Source organism: Meriones unguiculatus, chromosome 11 (assembly GCF_030254825.1).
Source record: "Meriones unguiculatus strain TT.TT164.6M chromosome 11, Bangor_MerUng_6.1, whole genome shotgun sequence".
NCBI lineage: Eukaryota > Metazoa > Chordata > Mammalia > Rodentia > Muridae > Meriones > Meriones unguiculatus.
Genome location: NC_083359.1, coordinates 23,602,087 through 23,607,462, shown reverse-complemented (window position 1 = coordinate 23,607,462; position 5,376 = coordinate 23,602,087). Strand labels below are relative to the sequence as shown.

General features: G+C 46.7%; 1 protein-coding gene across 1 annotated transcript; it reads left to right on the top strand.

Annotated features, from left to right (window-relative positions):
* Positions 1-1,004: 1,004 nt before the first annotated feature.
* Positions 1,005-4,052, top strand: Garin3 (golgi associated RAB2B interactor family member 3). The gene is made up of 2 exons (XM_021646390.2): positions 1,005-1,637; positions 2,885-4,052. The coding sequence occupies exons 1-2, from the start codon at positions 1,005-1,007 to the stop codon at positions 4,022-4,024; spliced, it is 1,773 nt and encodes a 590-aa protein (XP_021502065.1). The 3' UTR covers positions 4,025-4,052.
* The last annotated feature ends 1,324 nt before the right edge of the window (positions 4,053-5,376 follow it).

Here is a 5,376-nt window from a genome sequence, read left to right as displayed (position 1 = left end):
AACTCCAGAAAGATGTTTGCTACAATTTCTGTGAAAAAACTTTTCCAGGAACCAAAACATCAGTGGTTTATGAGGTAGGCATCAGGGTGAAGCAGCAGGCACGACAGTGCAGGACATCCTACAGTGATTCAAGCATCTTTGAATGCCTGCAGTTCCCAGCAACACCCAGCCCCGTGCACTGCCAACAAGCAAGCCTCTCTGCGTGTGGTCAGCTGGAGTCAGACAGGTCCACAGCCTGACATGGATTAAAGTTCTGACAGCAGTTACAAGACTGGCTTAGACTCCAGCCCTGAACTCTGACCCCAAGCAAGATAATCTTGCAGCCCAAGTTTCCTGCTGTAGCTTATGGCTTTGAAAAACTAACTTTCTGCAAATGGGAAAATGGTCAAGGAAGCTGCAGAGATCCTAGCTGTATTGCTAAAACTGAGCTGCTGGGGACCAATCCTTCAACAACAATGCAGACAATGCCCAGATTGTGCTGTTACCCACTGAGGCCTTGGTGAAGTAGAATCCAGAAGGGGTCCTGCCGCTAACAAAACACATCCCACCACTAGGATTATATCCCCAGGAGGTCATTCAGGTGAAGCAAAAATGTGTTTGCAGGAAGATACTCCTTGGAAGACTATTCGTAATAGACTAACAACAGAAATGGAGATAGATACGCAGCATGGATACCAACAAACCCAGAACAGCTTATAACTCAAGCATTCCAATAGCCTGATTTAAAAATGTCCAGCACACCCACACCTACACTCCGGAATGCTTCAGCCTGTTCTCTGTGAGTGTGGTCGTGTGACTGGCACAGGGGGAGGCTGTCAATCTGGCTTTGAGGGGGTGCCTGCTTGGAGGCCAGGACAAAGGGGGATGTGCTGGTGACAGGTCACAAAGGACTGCGGAGGGTAACTGCGGAGCTGTGAGGAGCTGTGGGCAGAAATCTTGCTGGGAGATGGGCAATTGCCTTCACTCCCTCCCTCTCTTGGGGACTCGATTTGTGGCTGGCAGAGATGCCTATAATTAAGAGAACCATGAGCAGTGAATGTTTGCTACCTTACTATACTGCCCACAGCTACCGGTCCATGGGCGTGTTCAATACCTCCATGGGAAACCTACAACGACAGCTGTATAAGGGAGGAGAGTATGATATTTTCAAGTACGCACCGATGTTCGAGAGCGACTTTATCCAGATTAGCAAAAAAGGAGAGGTGATTGATGTTCACAACCGCGTCCGAATGGTGACTGTGTGCATTGCATCCACCAGCCCTGTCCTCCCACTACCTGATGTCATGCTGCTGGCCCGACCAGCTAAAGTCTGTGAGGAACATGCCAGACGGGCCCGGTTCATCAAGGGGAGAGGTCGCAAGCCTTCGAAGACTTTGGAGCTTACCAGGCTGCTTCCTTTGAAGTTTGTCAAGATCTCCGTTCACGACCGTGAGAAACAGCAGCTGCGCCTGAAGCTTGCTACAGGCCGGACATTTTACCTGCAGCTGTGTCCCTCTTCTGACGCACGGGAAGACCTCTTCTGCTACTGGGAGAAGCTTGTCTATCTCCTGAGGCCACCGACAGACAGTTGCAGCAGTGGCCCAGTGCTTCACACTGGTGACACACCCTCTACCCCGGAGGACACCAAAAGCATACTGGTGAGTTTCTAAAGACTCCAACAGGGTGGGAAGCTTTGATGGAACATCTCAGAGCAGGCCCCACAGAGATGCAGGTCTTTCCTTAGGCCCACCTGGGAAATGTGCTACATTTGAAAAGGTCCTATGTCACCACTGGGGTCTTGACTATCACTCTAGGAGGGTGGACTACTCCAAAATGTCTCATAAGGCTTAATGTTTGTCGGAGAGCCAAAGTATCAATTACTCCGGCTTCCCATCCAAAGACTGTGTGTAATCTTTCAACTTCCTGATGTTTCAGCCTTGAACTCTTTATACAGCAACTCAGCCTCATTTGTTATGGAATATTACATGTTAGACAAAGGGAATGTATTATATATATTTTCTTCCTTTAGATGCAAGATCTACATGCAAGATCTCCTGGCCTGGGATTAGCCATTGTCCTGCCTCTGCCTCTCAAGCGTTTAGATTGTTGGCAGGTGCCATCACACCTGACCAAAATACATTTTAAATTTTGATTAATATATATTAATTATACATGTTAATAGGGTACAGTGTGACATATTAATACAGGTATCTAATAGGTAGTGATCAAATGTGGGTGATTGGTTATGTCTCTCACCCTGATATTCCCTTGTGCTGGGAATATGTAAAATTCTCTCTACTTGTCTATATTTAGATAAATAAGATTAATGATTGTTATAATAGATATCCTTCTAGAATACAGTACATAAAATGTTATTCATCTTACCTAATTGTATCTACTAGCCATATTCTCTACATTCCTGCTCCTCAGTAGCCTGTCCAGGTAGCCATTAACCTATTTCTAAGATCAGATATTTAGCATAGAACACTTTTAACTTCCTTCTCTTGAGCCAGTATCTGTCTCCCTGTACCGTGTGTGTTTGTGTGTGTATGTGTGTGTGTTTAATAAGCACAATCCTCGTGTGTGAACATGCACAACTGGTTTCAAGTCCATCAATATGTCAAGTGTATGCATTGACCCAACAAATTCATTTGTAGACGTGTCCTGCAAAGACGAACACAAATGTGGAAAATGCATTGTACAATAGTGATTCCTTTCACCCTAGAATTGCTCAGGTGCAACTAAGTGGCCATTGACTTCATGCAATGGACGGGATCTGGTAGTGGGAATTCAGACATGGTTTTAATAAGAAGCCCCTGGGTTTCTGAGCTCCAGAGTAAGAGAGGAAATGAGCATTCTGTCCTCTGTCACCTCTGTCTCACTGTTTCTCCTCCCCTTGGCACAGGGCTCAGACATCCATGGAGAAGGAGATCAGGATTTTAGGCACCAAAAGCTCCGGGATGTGTCAGGAGCCACTTCTGCTGCGTTTGCGGGAGGAGAGGGAACACAATCGCCTATTACAGCTTCAGCAGCCGTTGACACTCGAGGAGCTGCCAAAGCAGGGTCAGCAAGGACAGCAGATGGCACTGTGACTGCGGCTGTAACAACAGGCTCCTCAGCAGGTGTGGCAAGAGTGGGGACAGCTACAAGCCCCACCTCAGGTTCTGTAAGCATGGCAACAACCAAGTCTCCAGGTTCAGGCCAGGTAGCCACAGGCCTGGCAGGAACAGCCACCAACGATACGGGAGGAAGTGGATCCAGCAAAGTCCTGGCAGCTGCTGCAAACATCTCCTCAGAAGGCGTAGACATGGTGTTGACAGGAGCTATCAGCTCTTCCTCAGAGTCGACTTCTGCGGGGGGTGCTGCCAGTGGCTCCCCAGAGAGCAGCCTGAGTGTGGTATTTGCAGGCGCCTTGACCACCAAGGGGGCTGCTGCCGATAAGCCTGAAGCTCCCCTCGTGTCAACCTTGCAGAGTGAAGGCTACATGTGTGAAAGGGATGGAAGCCAGAAGGTTTCCCACTCTAGCTCTGAGGTACACAAGGAAAAAAGAGAAAGGCGAGACAAGAAGGACAGAAAGGCAAGCAAGAAGGGTTCCCATCATCGCAGGACGGGGTCAAGTCACCGCAGTTCAGGCAAGGAAAAGACCCGGAAAACATCTTCCTACCGGTCTGCATCTGGCCATGGGAAAACGAGAGAGGACAAAAAAGGAAAAAGGCACAGCAGCAAAAGGAGCAAAAGACACGGCTCCTCTCACAAAAGTGAGTCCAGGACTGCGCACAAACCCAGGAAGAGCCGATCAGCTGGCTCGGGGTCTGTGGGTAAGAAATCCAGTAAAATTGGCTCTTTTTTGAGGAGCTTCATAATAAAGCCTACTCCAAAATCAAGAGCCGTCTCACATGAAAGAGGAGGGGTAGACATTGTGACGAAGACCGTGGAGAAGCACAACATAGAGGCGACGATGGAGAAAGTCAAGGACTTGGAGTACAGTGGTACTATGACCTCTGAGACAATGGAGAGGATCATCTTTGAAACCAAATCCATTTAGATAAGATTCAGAGCGGAAAGCAGCAGCAGCAGAGACCAGGGCTCAGGGGAGCAGCCAGTGAGCCAATTCCAGCTTCCATAAAGGCAGTTTCAATAATAAAAGTCACATAATTCCAAAAGAATTCTGTCTTCTGTTTGCGGTCCGGTGTCACACACCCTGGCAGTGACTTCACAGTGGCTTCTATGACATTAAGTGCTCCAGTGAGGCAAAGCCTCCCACAGCAGGTCCAGAGAAGCCAATGAGGAAACAAGAGCATTTAGCCCCTTCTGTGTCTGTCTTTGGTTCCCCAAGTGAAGTTCACAGGCCCTTGGGGGAACTGTACACCCATTTCCCCCTCCTTCCCTGATGGTCATTCATGAATGGAAACTTTCAGTCTACTCCGTATTTGAGGGAAGACTAGGGCAAGATGAGGCAGTGGCTTTACCATGCAATTGGCATAAGGAAGTCCATGCTCTAAAACAAAGCTTCTTCAACTGTGGGTGCAAATCCTAGTGGCAAAACAAACAAACAACAAAAACCAAAAACTAACAACAGCTTTCTGAATTTATACAAACAAAAAAAATTCAGAATCAAAATTAATAAACTTGAGCTAACTTTGGCAATGCACTCTTGGCCCTGAACACACAACACACACACTCCTCAGTATACCTGCTATCGAAACACACACACACACACACACACACACACACACCTCAACGCACCCCTATTACAGCACGCAATACCAGTGAAAGGTATCTCAAACACCACTCAGACTAAAGGCCACCGTAAGTTAGGAAATGCGGTGTTTTTACGACATCGTTTCTGCTCTTATAAAAACAAGGATTTCGTTAAAGAAAACGAAGACCTTCAATCATTTTCTACCCCCCCCCTTCTTCACCATATAAACATTACTGAGCTGCATTGTGTGAGTAGGCTTGATTTTGAAAAGTGCTATTTCAGTTGCTGATATGGGTTTAAAAAAAATTTTTTTTGACAAATGCATTTTGGCTTGAGACCGGGATGAATTCCCCATGATTTCTGAAACAACCCTGATGAACTTATTTCTGTCACTTTATAGTTATGTGTTTATGTGAAGTGCCACTCTGAGCAATGATCAGTATAAATTCAAAGTACAGTCTGAGTCAGAAGGATGTTGAAGATGTTCTATCTTTCACTATCAAATATTCAGTCGAGATTTGACTTTTTTGAGATTTGTTTTCATGATTTTACATCATGTGTTCTACATCTGGGGCTGTGCATACGTGCAGGTATGCTTGGAGACTGGAGGATAGATCCTCACAGAACTTCAGGCAGTTGGGTGCTACCCACCATGAATGCTGGGGTCCAGTCATAGGTCCTCTGCAGAGGCAGGG

Bases quoted from the DNA above. Each gene is read 5' to 3' on its own strand.
- Garin3 (XM_021646390.2), top strand. From the start codon at position 1,005: ATGCCTATAATTAAGAGAACCATGAGCAGTGAATGTTTGCTACCTTAC. The intron at 1,638-2,884 runs GTGAGTTTCTAA...CCCTTGGCACAG, and splicing joins AGGACACCAAAAGCATACTG to GGCTCAGACATCCATGGAGA.